The 18,985-nt window shown below is 33.1% G+C and overlaps 1 protein-coding gene across 6 annotated transcripts in view; it reads right to left on the bottom strand.

Moving 5' to 3' along the window:
• Nucleotides 1-3,251: 3,251 nt before the first annotated feature.
• The window catches only part of TRDMT1 (tRNA aspartic acid methyltransferase 1), a 44,594-nt gene continuing 28,860 nt past the window's right edge, over nt 3,252-18,985 (bottom strand). For 3 of the 6 annotated variants that reach the window (XM_028506602.2, XM_036023798.1, XM_036023791.1), the window contains 7 exons: nt 18,767-18,832; nt 17,203-17,272; nt 15,752-15,835; nt 14,101-14,444; nt 11,539-11,596; nt 10,368-10,497; nt 3,252-3,754 (listed from right to left, as the gene is read on the bottom strand). In XM_028506602.2, the coding sequence (XP_028362403.1) occupies nt 3,654-3,754; nt 10,368-10,497; nt 11,539-11,596; nt 14,101-14,444; nt 15,752-15,835; nt 17,203-17,272; nt 18,767-18,832 (853 nt within the window). In that variant the 3' untranslated portion in view covers nt 3,252-3,653. The remainder of the gene's footprint in view (nt 3,755-10,367; nt 10,498-11,538; nt 11,597-14,100; nt 14,445-15,751; nt 15,836-17,202; nt 17,273-18,766; nt 18,833-18,985) is intronic. The other 3 variants (XM_036023806.1, XM_036023789.1, XM_036023781.1) reach the window with 3 other exon arrangements.

Here is an 18,985-nt window from a genome sequence, read left to right as displayed (position 1 = left end):
TGACTCACACACTCTTATCGGCCATGTGGCTCTCCTGCCTGCCACGAAGGGTTAAGGTATGTAAGTGTTGAATCCCTATGTTGTATACCTGAAGTCAATGTAATATTGTATGTCAACTCTACTTTAATTAAAAAACAATAATATAACAGCATAATGCCATGAAGGACAAGGGAAGACATTGTATCAAGAGGGAGTTTCGACTGCAGTTAAGTCAGGGAATGTAAGGACTGAGAACCCCAGGCACACAGAGATCCCTGACCATGACAATAAACGCTCTTTTGGTAGTTTGACCAAGGCCAAAGTTACAGTGCAGCAGGGGAAGAGTTAGCAGAGAGACATCTCAGTGGAGATAAGGTATAGATAACCTCTCTAAGAGATCTGGCTATCAGTGGGAAGAGATCAAAGAATACAGGATGTAGGACCCAGCAGCTTTCTAACTGTGGTCACTGTTTTTAATATAGAAGAGACTGGAACATAGTAAATGCTAAAAAGGGTTGAAATAATGAATCTGAATATTTAAGAGGAGGAATAAACAATAATGTAAGTTTCCTGAGAAGGTGAGAGTATATTGACCCAAAAGAAACTAATAAAAAACATTTTGAGATCCCCTTCATAAAGGATTATCAAGCTCTGGCTCTTTTCCTATGATGACTACCCAATCGTCTCCTCAAAATCATTTTCTACTATGATTCATTTTGTTTGTACTAACTCATTTGATTATCTCTTATTCTTCATTATTTTGAGGTCTGAAAAACCTACTAAAATATGAGGCAGGTTAATAAGTAAAGTTACTTGGCAAGCCAGTTAAAAGAACATAAGGGATGCAAAGAGGAGAATGAACTATCATGTTAGAAATGACACAGATTTAATTACATGTAATTCTTTTTGAAAGAAGAGGCTATATTTTCCAAAATATTGAGTAAATACATAATAAATCCAAATATCAGAAATTTCCCTGGCAAATTTTATGCATATTACCAATAACATTCAATAAAATGTAATTGCTAGGTGTTCAATAAAATGACATTTCTAAATTAATTATGCACATATATAAATTAAAGTGTGAGTTTTATATTTGCTACTGTATATTTTCAAGTATAAATTAAGGGGGAGAATCACTCTCTGCCCATGACTATACTTCAACAATTTAAAATTAATCTCACAAAGCTACATTCTATCTTCTAGTTTGGTAATGAACATCTCCCCAGAGCTTTCTCATGTTTGTAGTTAGTACACTGCAACTCGACACTTACTTTGTGTAACACTGCACACTGCTCACCGGGGCACAGGACACTATCCTTACAGCAAAATCACAGTAGAACTGTGAAAAATTTTTTTTTAGATTTTATTTATTTATTTTTTAGAGAGGGAAGGGAGGGAGAAAGAGAGAGAAAGATCAATTGCTGGGGGTCATGGCCTGCAACCCAGGCATGTTCCCTGACTGGGAATCGAACCTGCGACACTTTGGTTCCCAGCCCGCGCTCAATCCACTGAGTTACGCCAGCCAGGGCCTTAAAACTGTGAAATTTTTTATCAAGAAAGATCTTTCAGAAGTGAAGAGAACCTAGTAAAAGTATGCCAAAGTAATTTCAGATTGTTGTACACTGGAATTTATGAAACTTGTAATAAGGTGTGTCTTTAAACACATACACAAAACATAAATGGTGAGACTTGATACATACAGGGGTGGGCAAAAGTAGATTTAAAGTTGTTTGTGTGGGAAGATATGCAGGTTATGCTTATTATAATAGCATTTTGTAATATAGGTATAAACTGTTCTGCGTACTCACACTGCATACCTACTTTTGCCCACACCTGTATATGCATTGACCTACAATTGCCCTTTATCCATATTTGTCTATGAGTTCTTCTGAAAAAAAAAATGGTGATGGGGAGTGGCTGTTGGTTTTTTATGGTAAAATGTACATAACATTTGCCATTTTAATGATTTTAAGTGTGCACAGTTCAGTGGCATGAATCCCATTCACACTGTTGTGCAGTGATCACCATCACCCGTGTCCAGAACTTCCCCCCACACTGAACAACAACTCCACAGCCATTAAACACCAGCTCCCACTCCCAAGGACCCCACACCCGAACCACTAGTCTACTTTCTCTCTCTACGGACTGGATGTTTTATGGACATCATTTAAGTGGAATCATACAAAATGTGTCCTTTTGTGCATGACTTACTTCACTGAGCATAATGTCTTCAGGGTTCATCCACGTTGTAGCATATGTCAGAATTTCCTTTTGATGACTAAATTATATTCCAATGTAGGTTTACACCATGTTTTCTTTGTCTATTCACCTGTCAATGGATGCACTGGTTGTCCCCACTTTTTGGCTATGTGAATAATGCTGCTATGAACATTGATTTACGAATATCTGTTCAAGTCCCCACTTTCAGTCCTTTTGGGTAATACACAGAAGTGGAATTGCTGGATTATACAGTAGTTCTATATATTTTTAAAGAAATTATCATCTATTTTCTACAGTTGCTGTACCATTTTACATTCCCACCAGCAATGCACAGGGCTCCAATTTCTCCACATCAAATTATTTTTTAAAGCATAAAAATATGAATTAAAATTTTGTGATACAATTTCTTTTCATATTTCTTTTTATTTTCTCCTCTATTTTCACTTGCTTTTACCACTGAAATCAAAACCATAGGATTTTTGATATAAGACTTAGTTTGATTAGAAACCCTAATTCCAAGGAGTCTCCTGAAAGGGAGTGACAGAGAACGTTAAAAGTTATAAAAGGTAATTCACAGAATGGTTATAAGGAATGGGGTCAGAAGGCGGAGCTTCCTCCCTCAAATCTTACTGTCATGCTACAATCCTTAGAATGTGATGGCAGATTCAACTATAACAAGAAGCTGAGAAGAAAGAGCAAAGTAAGCTCTGATAACAGCAACTAAACGGAAATATGCACAAATGAAGAAGGAACAAGTTTTGTCCTTTAGCAGAGGGAGAATTAAAGATAATGTGTACCCACTTATTCTGTGGCTTCCTGATACAGTGGTAATCAAACATTTAGGATTATTTTTCTGACAGTTTCTTCAGACTGTTATATAAGGTGAGTGAAAATAATTTGGTTTAAAATATTATAAGCATTTAAGTAAAATAAAGGAATGTTTAAGGTATTAAAATTAAGTAAAACACTCAATATCTGAAACAGACTAGAATTAGAATCATTATTTTAGAATTAGGAATAATCATGTGACAAAAAATAAAATGACAAGATTCATAAAGCGACCTCTTCAATTAACACAAAAATATACAACTTCTCAGGTTCACTATAATATGCCTATTATGACATTTTATAAAATATTGATGTAGACATTAAAATTTTAGTGTTCCTAAATTTGTTTATAGCATGCTATAAAGAGAACATTTTACATATATACTTAAAAATTTCATATGAAAATATATTCACCTAAAGCATAACAATTTCACTTTACAAAACACAGTAGTCTAAATTTAAGGAAGGAAGTTGTCATTTTTTGTGATAAATTCAAGTTTTATATTAAAGACAGAACAAGGTAATTTAGTTGAATTCCATCAAAGTTAATTCAAACTAGAATTTCAGAATTACCACATGGATATGACGGAACACTGTGCCCATCTTTCCGAGTCATGTTAAAATTATTCACAGAGGACTCTGATCAGTTTAGCTACTACGCACACGTTGAGACTATTTCCAAGTAGACGATAACGCTGTTTCACTGTTACATTCTCAGGAAATCCTAGAAAAAGAGAGATAACAATTTATAATAATAACTTTCAGAGATAAAGGGATATATCCTTTAGTAAAATCACAGTGGTCATATACACAACTAAGTCCCTGAGGTCTCCAGAAAGTTCAATTAACGAATGAGAATTTAGAACCCAAAACATTATGTAAGTGTATTACTTGATGTGATATTGTCACATCACATTGCACATCATATTATGCACAATGCACACACATATTTACATTTAACATCCACAGAACTCCTAGAAATCTGCATGTTAGTGCACTTGAGGAAAAGCAGTGGCTACCATTATTTCACAGTTGTTTTATTTAATAACAGGTTTATGAAGATATAATTCACATTCTATAAAATTCACCCTTTTAAATTGTACAATTCAGTGATTTTTAATATAGTCACAAGTTTTTCATATATCTCTATTATTTAGTCCCAGAACATTTTAATCACCTGAAAAAGAAAGCCAGCTCACAGTTAACATCATATCCAATGGTGAAAAGCTGAACAATTTCCTCTAAGATCAGAGCAAGACAAGGATGTCCACTCTTGCCACTTTTATTCAACACAGTATTGGACTTCCTTGCCAGAACAATTAGGCAAGAAAAAGAAATAAAAAAGGTATTCAAGGAAGAAGTAACACTATCACTATATATAGATGATGTGATATTGTATACAAAAACCCTAACTATTCAACCAAAAAATGGTTAGAATAAATAAATTCAGTAAAGTTGCAGATATAAAATCAACACATGAAAATCTGTTGTTTCTATACACTAATAATGAACTATCAGAAAGAGAAATTAAGAAAACAATTTATAACTGCATCAAAATTAATAAAATAATTAGGAAGAAATTCAGCTAAGGAAGTGAAAGACCTGTACTATAAAAACTATGAGACACTGAATGAAAGAAACTGAAGAAGACAAAAATAAATGTAAAGATATTCTGTGCTCATGGACTGAAAGAACTACAATAGTTTGAATGTCCGTATTACTCAAAGCAATCTACAGATTCAATGCAATACCTAATGAAATTCCCATGGCTATTTTCACAGAAAAAGAACATACAATCATAAAATTCATTTGGAACCACAAAAGACCCAAATAGCACAAACAATTTTGAGAAAGATGAACAAAGCTAGAAGCATCATGTTCCCTGATTTCAAACTACATTGGGAACCTATAGTAATCAAAACAGTACAGTATGGGTATAAAAACAGACTCATTGATCAGTGGAACACAATAGGAACAACAGGATGTAGAAAAAGGAAGCATCCAGAAATAAACCAATGCATATATGATCAGTTAATTTGTGAAAAAGGAAGAAAGAAGATAAAATGGGGGAAAGGACAGTTTTTTCAATTACTGGTGTTTGAAAAACTGGACAGTCACATGCAAAAGAATGAAACTACGCTATCTTACATTGTACACAAAAATTAACTCAAAACAGATTAAAGACTTGAACATATTAAGACCTGAAACCATAAAACTCTTTGAAGAAAACACAGATGGTAAGCTCCTTGACACAAGGTCTTGCAAATAATTTTTTTGTATATGACTCCAAGAGCAAAAGCAACAAAAGCAAATATAAACAAGTAAGACTACAAGTAAAAAACTTCTGCACAGCAAAGGAAATCATCAAGAAAACAAAACAAAAAGCAACCTACTGAATAGGAGAAAATATCTGTGATCTGATAAAGGCTTAATATCCAAAATATATAAAGAACTCATATAATCCATAGCAAAAACCAAAACCAAAATAGCTAAACAATTAAATTAAAAAAATTGGCAGAAGACCTAAATAGACATCTCACCAAAGAAGACATACAGATGGTCAACAGGCTCCTGAACAGAAGCCCAACATCACTAAGCATCAGGGAAATGCAAATCAGCACTACAATGAGATGTTACTTCATATCTGTTAGAATGGCTAGTTTCAAAAAGACAAGTACTAAAAAGTGTTGGTGAGGATGTAGAAAAAGGGAGCTCTTGCACACCACTGATGGGAATGCAAATAGGTTAAGCCAGTGTGGGAAAAGTATGGAGGCTCCTCAAAAAATTAAAAAATTGAACTATCACATGATCCAGTAATTTCACTTTTGGGTATTTATTCAATAAAACAAAAATACTAATTAGAAAAGGTATGTGCACTTCTATGTTCACTGCAGCACTATTTATGGTAACTAAGACATGGAAATAACCTGTGTCTACCAACAAAGGAATGGAAAAGAAAATGTCATATATACAGTACGTACAATGGAATACAATTGAGCCACAAAAAAGAATGGAATTTTGCCATTTGCAACAACATGGTTGGAGAGTAAGGGCATTATGTTAAGTGAAGTAAGTCAGACAGAGAAAGACAAATGCCACATGATCTTACTTATATGTGGAACCTAAAGAACAAGCCAAGCAAGAAAACAAACAAATACCGAGGAAAGACTGGTGGTGATGGTATGGGGGGAGGGGGAACAGAATGGGGGAAGAGGATAAAAAGGTATAAAATTCCATCTATAAAATAAGTAAGCTAGGGAGATGTAATGTCCAGCACAGGAAACTATAGTTAATAATACTGTATTCCCTGTTTGAAAGCTGCTAAGAGGGTAGATCCTAAAAGCCCTCATCACAAGGGGAAAAAAAAAGAAAAAATTATAACTATGTATGGTGACAAATGTTAACTGGATTCATTGTAGTGACCATTTCACAATTTATACAGATATTCAATCATTGTATACCTGAAACTGAAACCATATTATGTCAATTATACCTCAATTTTTTAATGTCAATACCCATTAGCAGTCACTCACCATTGCCCCTCCCTGCCCTTCAACCAGTAATCTACTTTCTGTCTCTAAGGATTTGACAATTCTGAACATTTCATATAAATGAAACCATACAATATGCTGCTTTTGTTTCTGGCTTCTTTCACTTAACAAAATGTTGTCAAGGTTCATTTATGTTATAGAATGCACCAATACTTCATTTCTTTTTATGGTCAGATAATATTTTATTATATGGATATACTACATTTTATTTATGCATTCAGAAGTTTGAGTTGTTTCTACTTTTTGATTATTATGAACAATGCTGTTATGAACATTATGTAGAAGTTTTTCATGGACATTTATTTTTAATTCTCTTGGATATACATCTAGGGGTGAAATTGCTGGGTCAAACCAGAACTCTAATTCTAACATTTGAGGGACATTCAGACTATTTTCCAAAGCAATTTGGATATTCCCAAGTTGATATACAATTTGATATTCCCAAAGGTACAAGGGATTTCTCCATCTTTTTCAAAACTGTTACTGTCTTTCTGTATCTATTGTATCTGTATGTAAATGGTATCTATTGTGGTTTTGATTTACATTTCCCTCATAACTAACGATGTTGAGCGTATGTTCATTGGCCATTTGTCTACCTTCTTCAGAGAAGTGTCTATTCAAATCCTTTGCCTATTTAAAAAATATGATTATTCTTCTTTTTCTTATTGTTGAATTGTAAGAGTTCTTTATATACTCTGGATAAAAGTTCCTCACAGTTGTTTTTTATATTTTGCTTGCACAAACCGACTTTCTCATAGGGAACTTCTGTTTCCTACATTCTTTTTCAAAACAAAATGGCCCATGAACGCTACATTTCCTGGAACAAAGCCTTGTGAGTACCAACATAAAAGACTATCTGTGCATAATGTTAGTTACAGTGTTGGAAATTCACATTCAGTACCCTTTGACATAACAATTATATAAAAGAAAAGCAATTTACATACTAAAAATAATGAATTGAAGAGCTTTAAGAATAGCAAAATTTCATATACTTTTGAGGACCAAAAGGCAGAAATATCTGATGAGGATAAAGTTGCTTCATCAACACTTGACATTATACTTACAATAAAGTAACCGTGATTGCCATTATAAAATTATATTTGCAATTAAGCATAATCATAAAATTGCTATTATAAAGATAATATGTCTTAGGCAAGCATATTAGTCATCTCAAAAATTAGTAAGTTCCAAGTAGCCACAGGTACAAATATATCTACAAAAAGATCATGATAAGGATGATCTTTTGTAATATTAAGATTACATCAGAGGGGAAGAAACATTTGTGAATAAGTCAGATTTGGTCCTGCCCAGTGTGGCTAAGTTGGTTGAGTGTCGTTTTGCAAAGCAAAAGGTCACCAGTTCAATTCCTGGTCAGAGCACATACCAGGTTTGTGGGTTTGGTCCTCATTCGGGGGTATGAGAAGCAACTGATTGATGTTTCACTCTCACATAGATGTTTCTCTCCCTGTCTTTGTCCCTCCCTTCCCCTCTCTCTAAAATAAATAAATACAATCTTTAAAAAATAAATCATATTTGTAAAAATTATATATGTATGTGCATTTTATATATAAATATAAATATTAAAATCTAATCCAGATTATGGGAAAATTACATAACTTTTTTAAAGGTGGCTTTAAAAAGCTTAGGTACATTAAAAATAATAATAATCCTCATAAACAAAAACATAGAATTAGTGAGGTCAAGCTAGCAGCTTTCATTTAGCAAGTGTAAGGTAGTGTTCTTCTCTTCCAAAGCCTGCTATCTCACAAATGCACGCCGCTAGCCACAGAGGGAACCGGGACAAAATGTATGGAAAAATCAATGCAAACCCATCAATGCTAGTGGACAGGCAGGTCAAACAATGCCCATTGTGGAGCTGGAGTCAATAATGTCAAGAGCACACATGAAGGGCGGTTCTGCCAGAGAGCTGCTTACTGGTGACATCAGGGCAAGTCTGGCTGCACAAACAGATTACATGTTTTGAAAGAAGGTAAGCAATGAAAAAGGCTTTCTCATATGTATTATACATATATTTCACCCATCCAAATCTTAATGGGGAATGTGTATATATGAACTAAAGGCTATAAAAACAAATGTTTATGATTTACAAAACAAAAGCTAACATTTATATTTTATATTAAGTGTCATTGTATAAACATTTTACAAATACTGACTAACTGTCACAACAACCCTGGTGTAAACATCTCCATTGGTGTAAACATCTCCATTTTACAGATGTGTAAACTAAGGCAGCAAGTGGTTTAGGTAGAGCTAGGATTCAAACTCAGTCAGACTCTGGGGTCCATGCTAAGTTTCAATACTATGAAAATGATGGCTACTGTTTGCAAAAGCACTCACATAAAACTTAGGAATCAGTTGTTATTAGATAGTAATCTCTTTTCTCTTTTTAGTACTATGGAAAGTACCTTTGCTCATTCTAAAAAAAGAAGAAAAAAACAAATGAGGAAAGCAGGCTGGGAATTAAATTCTTGAGTTTAATCCTCAACTCTTTGTTTTATGATGTTCTCACTCACTCTGTGACATAAACTAAGACAAGGAAAGTCTGTGTTTTTCTTAAATAACGCTCCCCAGGATATCTGTGACCCGATGAGATCACCAAGAAAAAGACAAGAGTACAAAATAAATCTGTTTGCTGCGACTACTCAGAGAAGCAATTACCCAGAGCTGGTCAAATTATATTAGCAGTTTGTTCACACTGTACAAAAGGATGTGTTCTAAAACTTCTTCTGTAAATCCATTATTTAGAATTTAAAACATAACCCATTTAGCCCATTATGTGCTTCAAGAATAGTACTATATTACTATTAAAGCAACACTAGATTTGATAGTTTGGCTTTTTGGCCTTCAAACTGCAATCAGAGTCAAAAACACATTCCCTCCTTGTATAGCCTTGGAAGCATGTTAAAGAGGCTGTCTTTCACCTTCTCATGAGCCAGGTATGGGAACCTACACACCCCACCTAAGAGGGAGAGCATGGGCACCAAGGAGGTGTGGTCAGGAATGGCAGGGCTGCTCTGAGAAGCGACAGCAATATGTCCCATCTCTTAATAGCAACAACCCTGGGAATTCCTGGACTGCAAATGAGTTAGGTCCTGTCTTACTCTGTAACTGGATCTATCTTATTTTTGTTCTTGGGATTCCCTCGTTTTTGTCAGTTCTGGCATCTGTGCTCCTGAGTCACCCATTCTTCCCATGAGGACAGCTCCTTCCTAGACCACTCCTCCACCTTCTCTTTTCTCCACTTAAACCTTGTAGGGAAGGACAAAGGCACATACTTGATAAAAATGCATCTTCAAGGAGAGTAAACCCCTTACACAAAAATAATAAATTCCTCAACCACCTTTTAATTTCTTCATACAAAAAGACAATTCTAGGCCTTCTTTCACATGATTTAGTACTGGGTTATTAGAATAGAACCTCTAAAAGCAAGAAAATAAGCTGGAAATGGGAGATACTGTTAACATCCATCCATGGGAAAGGTGAGGAATTGCTGATTTGATGCTCAGTGCCTGAAAATTACTCCGGACCATCACTGGATAAAGGGAGAAGAGGAATTAAGTCTGAAGGGAATGTATTGAGGCAGGTTATAAATGAACATGGAAGGGTGAGGGAAGAAAATTGTCAAAATTGCACAACCAGGAAAGCAAAAAAGTTTCTTACGTCTATCTGTCTGAGCAAGGGTTTCTTCATAAACTGCACATGTGAGTCCCTAATGAACTTTGGGACTTTTAATAAATGAAAGCTGTCTGCTTGTATCCCACATACCAAACTCTGGAGGAAATCCATGGAGATTTGCTATTTCTTTAGGAGTGAAATATCGAAGTTTAAGCATTAACAATTTTTTAATCTTTTCTTCTTGTGATAAATCAGTAAGAGATTTGTAGATATTCTCAATCTGTAAGAAAAAATCCAAGATAACTGATGAAGTGGAATGCACCTAGATTTGTTAAGATCATTTGTTGTGAGACAGTTTAAAAAGACAGCCATATAGTCTGCTATTACACATGGCGGCACAAGGAAAATGTCTCTTCTATAAACTATATAATTGGCTCATATGTGGCAACATAAACTTTGAAAATGAACAAAAGCTAATGTTCAACAGATCAGGATACTTGCAGTGTATCTGTCATTTTTGATCCCTCAAAAATTAAATTATAAAAATATAAACAATAAGTGATATAACATAAAAGAAGTATAGGGAAAGATTTACAAAAAGGAAACTCAATCAACCATTAAATCAATTTTACAATGCTTTAACATCTTTAAAATATTTACTATTTATGATCAATTTCATCAAATTTTCTTAAAATGATAAAATATATTCAGTAAATATAATCTCACAAATACAGATATTCATGCCTCTGATAGGATTTTTGGCTTAAAAAATGAGTATATTTTATTAAGAGTTTAAATCGGCATAAAAGAAGATAATGTGATTTCATTTCAAACTTATTCAAAAGTATAAAACTTGTAATATATTATTAAGTTTATATGCAACCAGGATACCATAAAGACTATAATTGAAGCATTAATAAAATGTCTTACTAAAACATAATTTCTTTCCTTAAAATTCAGTTTTATAGTATGTGTTACAAAGGAAGTCTCCAATATTAAGATATGTATGCATAATTTTAGAGAAATTAACTATTGTACACTGCATGTCAATTTACTCTTTATGGAATAAAAAAATCCAGAAGGTAGGAATAAAAAAAAAAATAAAAACATAAAATAATTTTTGTACATAAACTTATACAAGAAAAAGAAATTTTTCTGTAGTAAAGAATTGAGATATCTGAATATAAATATGAATAAATTATATATATGTATTCATTCCCAGTGAAACATGTACAATTATTTTGACATCAAATTTTAAGTATTAAACATTTTATTTAAAATAATTTTCAAATAATTTGCTTCTAAAGCATGCGTATGGTACCTGCACATCCTCTGTGGTCTGTAACACAGATCCTGTTCCTTCTATGTACCTTCCATAACTGAAAAATTAATACAAATATTATATCGCATCTAATGTATTTGTTAATGAAATTTTGAAAAATATTTACTGAATAAATCAATCTTAAATACGATTATATCCTTCTGAAACATTTTGAATATCATCACATAAATATGCTTGGTAATTGAAGATTACTAGGTGAGAAATATAACAGCATTCTATTTAAACTTCTCAAACACTAAACTTGGCATAGTTTTGTGAACAGTGTAAATATTATTCTGAATTGTGTATTACCAATTGTCATTTCTGTGTATCGTCATTTTTAAATGTTCACCACCAGTAAGTATGCACTTGTTACAACTTTATATACAAATACTACTCAGAATTTGCACCCCTTCCACTTTAAACCAAATGTTACGTGGAGGCAATCAAGTGCTGCCCCTTCTTACAATGTGGGAGCCACCGTTTCTTCTCACAAACACAGACCCTGCTCTCTGGGACCATGGCCAACATGAGACCGTTGCAACGTGTTACTAATGTTTCTTCCCTTAGATAATTGCCAATCTGGTTGTTCAACATATTATCATTATATTTTTTCCTAATAGATCAATATTAAATATAAATTAAAGAAAAAATTCATATTGGGGAACAATTGTTTTCAAATTGTTTTCTCATATGTCATTATATATGCATGTATATATACTATCTATGCTAAAACAGACTTTTACAGTAAGGCTTTTTTCATACTATATAATTACAAAAAAATCTAAAGATTGTCTTTTATTACAAAATTGATGCCTTATTTTATTAGAATCCTAAAAAGAAACTATTGGACTTGGAAATACACAACAGCTGAGTGAAGTCACTTAAGATAATGAAAAGCAATAAACCAATTCCCCTGGAAGTACAAGGTCAAAGTATGATAAAATCAGAATGAGTCTGGTATGATGATATCAGAAGCATAATGTTTTGTGAAGACAGAGAACTAGTAGGTAAAAGAGAAGGCTTGGAGTTGCAAATCATACAACCATGTAAGTAATGAAGTTGAATGGCATTAACAAAGCAGAGCCAGAAATCTTTTATAGAATTTTCTGGAAAGGTCTAATTTTTCCCTTCTTTCTAAGTTTTAAATAATTGATGAAGAATATATTGACATTTAAGAACTAACCCAAAGGTAACCAGTAAAAGAAATTATGATATACCCATACCATGAGAAAAGTTCTTTTTGTTGTTGTTATTGTTGTTTTTCATCTTACGCTTTTATTGTTTTAGCTCAGAATTATTTTATTTTTTTATTGTTGTTCAACAGTTGTCTGCATTTTCCCCTCACCACTGCTCCCCCCAGCCAGCCCCATCCCCTTCCCCTGATTTCAACCCCCCTTGGTTTTGTCCATGTGTCCTTTATAGTTGTTCCTGAAAACCCTCCCCACTTTTCCCCCCCATTAGCTCCTCCACCTCCCTCTGGTTACTGCCAGTTTGTTCTTAGTTTCAATGTCTCTGGTTATATTTTGCTTGCTTGTTTCATTGATTAGGTTCCACTTAAAGGGAAGAGCATTATGCTACATGAAATAAGCCAGGCAGTAAAAGAATAGAAAAGTTCTTTATGTACTTACATGTAATAATATCCAATTTATATTGTGCAATAAAAAGGGCACATGATAATGGAAACAATATGTTACCACTTACTTAAAGCAGGGGGTAAAATATACAGATATATTTAAATACACCCTCACACATAGTACCTACCTCTGGAAGATTAGACAGTAAATTGAAATTACTGGTTGCATCTAGAGAGGGAAACTGAATGGCCAAAAGACAGAGTGGAAGGCAGTGTTAAAATCTTAGTACCTTTTGCATTTTGAACCATAAGAATATATTACTTATTTTTAAAACTGAATAAACATGATTAATTAATTCATACTCACCCAAGTATGTTTATTGATTTTAGAAAGAAAGGAAGGGGGAGAGAGAAAGAGAGAGAGATACTGATTGATTGCCTCCTGTATGCGTGCCAGACAGGGACGGAACACCACAACCTTCTGGCATACAGGACAATACTTCAGCCAACTAAGCCACCCAGCTGGGGCACAACTGAATAAAATTTAAAATGTACTCTAACATGTGCCAGATGATTCAATTTTATATTTTGATACTAAAATTTAATTTCTTCTATACTGATCATGAGTGGATATAAATTTTTGAGGTCTGATGTACCATAAAAAAAAAGTGCTAAAAATCAGCAATTCAGCATCTTTACAAACAATGTTTCCACCATGGGTAATTAAGCTCCTATGAAAGTCACCAAACAAATGGCATCGTCTTTTATGAGCACTTCTGTGGGTTCTGCACATAATGTTCTGCCAGAAGGAATTTTTATTTGTGCATTCTATTGGAACATGAAAGCAGGCAATTAAGGGGAAAAAATCATTCTAGCAGAAACATTTTATAAAATGCTCCTTGTTTCGAGAAGAACTAAACAAAACAATGGGTATAAAAACCTGGTTATTTTGGACATACTATGAATAGAGTCTCTTTAAAACCTACCCTTTCGTAAAGCACATGGACCTTCTGCAAGTGGGCTTAACAATGTCTAACAAAAGAGCGTATCGCAGCAATGACTTTGGTGGTAAAAAGTACTGATTCATGTCAACGTCATCTTCAAGAAAATCTTTTAGCATTTGCACAGAGAGATCACTGTCCTGTTGATGTTTCCGGTCAATTTCTTCAGCAGTTTCAAGCTTATAAAGAATGGCTTCTTTTCCAGAACATTGTCTGCTGCTATCAAAGCAAACATGTGGTTCAATTTTCTTTCCTTCAATTTTCTTTTCTGCATCTATCGCATGTTTTTGAGGATGTTCAAAAACAATCTGGGGAAACTCCATCAGTATCTAGCATTAAGCAAAAATAAATAAATTGTCCAAAGCTTTATTAAAAATAAAAATTAATAACATCTAGTCAACATTATACAAAAAATCTTTTAGTCCTTATAAATTTGTCATTAAAATGATAAAAACTGTGTACTTGTATTTATACAAATTATTACAAGTTTTTCATCATACAGCTTTGGTGTCATCTGGCTGCAAATGATTTATTTCATAGAGTTACTACTTTCTGTATTTACTAATAAAAAATTCAACAAAGTAACAGAAATATGTTGAATAAATGTAAAATACCATATCTGTGAAAAAAGTTTAGAAAGCAACATAGCATTTCTAGAAATTGTGCTTTGGAAAAAAGCCTGCCTTACCTCTTCATCAAAGAAGAAAAACTAGAACATACCCATGATCTAAAATAAAATTAGTAACTAAAAAAAGAAAAAGCACTTTCACCCTGAAAGGTTATTTCTACTCCTGAGTCCCATAAGGGAAAACTTGTTCATGCAAAACAGATAACCATGTATAAAGTCCTATTTTGGGGGGAAAAAAGTTCCAAGAATTTTTAACGATGAATCTTTGTTAATATATTTTACATATTCTTTTTGGAATTGCCCACTATGGGAAGGGAACTGTACTGATATTGTATTGCAGGGGATTGAAATTACGCTACTGACCCTGTTGGTAGGACATGACTTTAAGTTCTTACTTGTGATGGTTTATGGAGAGCTTCACTTGAACCGCTGAAGCTCTGTTATTCAGACCAGCTGCTGACAGAAGCATGTACAACTGCCTACATAATTAGATATCCTATTATAACAACTGACCACTTTTTTCTAGTTTGTACCATCATTACTACTTTTAATCAATTAAGGCTAAATTGCATTGACTTCCACAAAAATGCAACCAATGCATGAAAATACTCTTAAGCCATTTTTTAAAGATAACATAATTGAATTTTATCAAAAGTAGTCAATGGATTTTGTTGGGGGAATTACGATAAATGCAAAATAGTCAGTGGTCAGAAGGTAAATTATAGAAGGAAAAGGAAGATAACAGCATTAATGGTAATTTTTAAAAACTTTTAACTCATTTTTTTTTTCTAATGATGAAAGAAATGTGTTTTGTTTAAAGCAATAAAACTGGTGTCATTAGAAAAAAATGCCAAGGGGATAGACCTAGGGCATGGTCGAGGCTCAATAAAACATATATATACATATATAATCTCCACAAAGTAGTTATTGAAATAAATTAGCACACTGAAATATATTTCCAATAGATAAATAATAATAATGAAATAACAGCAACAACAATAATAATACCTGACCAGGAGCTTGAAAAGGTAATGGCTCTGACTGAAGCTTTGCAATAAGGAAATACCGTAGCCTTGAATTTGGAATGCCAAGCTGGAAATTAAAGAGATCTGTATCAACTGTTAGCACCTACTAAAGAGACTGAGAGAGGGATATGTTTAGCCTCTGGTATAAAAAAATTCTATTACTGAGGTGTGGAAGACTTCTTTGCACCAACTCTTAAACCCTTTAAAGTGCTTTTTTATACCTTATTTTCAATGAAATAAAGATTGAATCTGATAAATCATATGTCTATGAGTCACTTTCATTTTATATTTCCCAGGAAAGAAGTTATATAGACATTTTTACATTCATTATTGATAATATGTACCTATAAAAAAATAAAATACAGCTATTCTTAGCTATTTATTACCTCATTTTATTAAAAAAGGATTCACCAAATTTTAAAGGTAAAAGGCAATAAAAATGAAATAAAATTTGAGATCAGATGTATTGCCAATTTCCACAGCTGGACATCTAATTTTTTTATATTGTTGTTAATTTAGTTTTAGGTTTAAAGTATAACATTAGCCTACACAGTCCATTAAAGATAGTTCCACGTGTGAAGTAAGTGTTCATTCAATACAAATGTATTGAATAAAGGAACAGACTGAAAAGAGGAAGATGGATAGAGGTTACAAGGCCCTTATTACCTAGGGCATCTATCACCCCTACCCCTTGCAATTTGGGTTGATCATAAAGTAGTGAGATACTTCTGATCCTGCAGAGAAGTCATTGTGGATAATAGTTTTTTTTTTTAATGTACTTGATTTGCAGTCTTAGGGTATACTTAATTTCAGTAACAACAACAAAAATTAGAACAAAATTATGGACATCTAATTTTTGAAATGGGTTTTCTTCTAATGTTAGGGCAAAGAATTGTAAAATAAGTAAAAGGTGATAATAGGCTAATAAATACAAAGATGAAAAATAGACAGAGATACTTATATCAAAAATCTACCAAATCCTTATCATAATTAATTTCTTAACCACGAAATATAAGCAATGTTTGCATTTTAATGGTATGCCCCCACAAAGGAATTAGAATATTATCCTATGTTCATTTTGTTTTCTATTTTGGATTATTTTGAAGCATTACTAAACTATAGCACATCCAGTTTGTAAATACTGTATTTCACATATTTTTCAAAACATCTTTTTTGTGTGTGAAAAGAAAAAAACATCTTTTTTTCCTGTGTGGAAAGAAATATATATTCTCTGTGAGTCTCAAGTTATATATTTTTCATAAAATATGTATGTATAAGTGAATCTATAGGCCTGTACTATATTCTTTGAAAGTAAAACCCATGTCTGAAGTAATTTTAAGATTTACCTATATTGTCCATATATATCCATTCTTCTTACTGACTCAAATTCCCTTTGAGAAAATTTATATAAGAGTTTATAATTTTGGTACCTACAGAGGTTGGCGATAATAGAAACTCTTGGTACTGAAAGCCACAATTTTCTATTGTTTTTATTAACAGATCTCTGAAAGACAAAAAAAGAAAAGAAAAAAGAAAAGCTTTTATCTCACAGTTGAAAATGGAGTTCTTATATAAAATATCATACATAAAACTGCATTTTAAGTGAAAAGTGTACCTCCACTCAAGTTGTTTAGAAAGAATAATCCTAGGTCTTTACTAAGTCCAGTACTTCATAAATTATATTTACCCCCAAAATGAGATAATTTGCATTATACATAAATACAGCTATCAAATAATTTATCCAAACTGGTGAGAAATAGAATCGTTCATCTACTGATAATAAATTTGCTATGTGAACTGGAACGATATATCTGTAGCAAATCAGATGAGGCAACACTGTCAGAGACAGCAGCTAAATCAAAAACTTGGATGTGTTCTCTCCAGCTGGGCCACCAGAGGAAAGGGCCCTGACACAGGGCTGGCTTCTCCCATCTAACTGTATGTTGGAAAACACCTATCCACGAGGCCAAATCTTTCTTTTTCTCTTTTGTCAATTAAATTTATTGGGGTAACACTAGTTAATAAAACAGATGCAGTAAGTAAATAATAAAAACTGTATAGGTTTCAAGTGCACAGCTCTAAGACACATCATCTATATACTGTGCTGTGTGACCATCACTCAAGGTCAAATCTTCCGTCACCATATACCTAGTTGATCCATCCACCCTTCCTTCTGGTAACCACCATACTGTTGTTTGCGTCTATGAGTTTTTACTTGTTTGTTTTTCTTGTTTGTTGATTTGTTGCTTTCAGTTTTGTACTGCACATGAGTGAAATCACATGACTTTTAACTTTTTCTCACTGACTTATTTTGCTTAACATGATATTCTCAAGATTCTTCAACAGACGATTGGATAAAGAAGATGTGATACATATATGCAATGGTACACTACTCAGACATAAGAAATGATAAAATACTGCCATTTGCAACAACATGGATTGATCTTAAGAACCAATTCTTACTGAAGACATTCCTGCTTCTAAAGAAATAGGCACCAATATAAGCAGTTAAAACTGAGAAATAGCTTCTCATTAAAATGAGTGCTCATTCTGGAAAAACTCAAACATCAGAATGGGAAAGAATCAGTTAAACTTAACCTTGTGGTGCTTTATATTATTAATTAGTCAAAATCAACATTCTGAATAAAATATATAACATTATATAAAATGTCACAATGTGCCCTGGCTGGAGTAGCTCAGTGGATTGAGCGCAGACTGCGAACCAAAGCATCGCAGGTTCGATTCCCAGTCAGGGCACATGCCTGGGTTGCAGGCCACAGCCCCCAGCCCCCAGCAACCGCACATTGATGTTTCTCTTTCTCTCTCTTTCTCCTTCCATTCCCTCTCTAAAAATAAATAAATAAAATCTTTTAAAAATGTCAGAATGTACATGTTTATTTTTAAAATCTTTATTCAACAATAGCTCCTACTATATTTAATACTATTTAATATATTTATACTATGTTTAAGATGAACATAAGACAAACACATGTTTTACCTTGTAGAAGATATTTCAAAACCTTTAACATTTTCTAAAAGAATATACTTCGGTAATCTTTGTAATCTAAAAAAAATACAAAAACAAAAACAAATGGAATTTCAAAAATCTCATTGCTAAGAAGTAAGATATAAAGAAAATCCTTACTGTGGGAAATACGATGTAAGTAATTTCCTAAACGCTCTTTTTTTAATAAAAGAATTGTATAGGGGATGAAGA

This window comes from Phyllostomus discolor, chromosome 1 (assembly GCF_004126475.2).
Source record: "Phyllostomus discolor isolate MPI-MPIP mPhyDis1 chromosome 1, mPhyDis1.pri.v3, whole genome shotgun sequence".
Lineage (NCBI taxonomy): Eukaryota > Metazoa > Chordata > Mammalia > Chiroptera > Phyllostomidae > Phyllostomus > Phyllostomus discolor.
The sequence above is the reverse complement of the archived record's forward strand: the minus strand, read 5'-3'. Positions and strand labels throughout refer to the sequence as shown.